Source organism: Ceratina calcarata, unplaced genomic scaffold (genome assembly GCF_001652005.2).
Source record: "Ceratina calcarata isolate Rehan_Ccalc_2016 unplaced genomic scaffold, ASM165200v1 scaffold8672, whole genome shotgun sequence".
In the NCBI taxonomy this organism is placed as follows: Eukaryota; Metazoa; Arthropoda; class Insecta; order Hymenoptera; family Apidae; genus Ceratina; species Ceratina calcarata.
In genome coordinates, this window is record NW_017180021.1 from 1 (window position 1) to 584 (window position 584).

Here is a 584-nt window from a genome sequence, read left to right on the forward strand (position 1 = left end):
AGCTGCTTCAACAGCAGCAGCCTCAGCAGCAGCAGCCCCAGCAGCAGGAGCCGCTTCAACAACAGCGGGAGCCGCTTCAACAGCAGCAGCAGCATCCGCCGTCGCTTCAAGAGCAGCAGCCATTTTAACAGCAGCAGCAACCGTGGCTTCAACAGCAGCAGCAGCAGCAGGAACAGCTACTTCAACAGCAGAAGCAACAGCCACTTCAACAGCAGAAGCAACAGCCACTTCAACAGCAGCAGCCGCTTCAACAGCAGCAGCAGACGCATCAACAGCAGCAGCCGCTTCAACAGCAACAGCCGCTTCAACAGCAACAGCCGCTTCAACAGCAGCAACCTCAGCAGCTGCAGTAGCAGCCTCAGCAGCAGTGGCAACAGCCCCAGCAGAAGCAACAGCCGATTCAACAGCAGCAGCCACTTCATCAGCAATTTCAACAGCAATTTCAACAGCAACAGCAGCCCCAGCGATGGCAACAATCTCAACGATGGCGGCAGCGGCAGCAGCGTCAGCAGCTGCAACAAATAAGAAGACAAATTAGAACTTTAGAAAACATCACGTATAGAGAACCACAAGAAATGTGTAAG

At 54.1% G+C, this 584-nt stretch overlaps 1 protein-coding gene across 1 annotated transcript; it reads left to right on the forward strand.

The window, feature by feature from the left end:
• Positions 1-131: 131 nt before the first annotated feature.
• Positions 132-556, forward strand: LOC113465113 (ataxin-8-like; the record flags this gene model as incomplete). The annotated part of the gene is given in 1 exon segment (XM_026818778.1): positions 132-556. A coding segment is annotated over 1 exon segment (425 nt), but the record flags the coding sequence as incomplete, so codon positions are not given.
• Between the last annotated feature and the right edge of the window lie 28 nt (positions 557-584).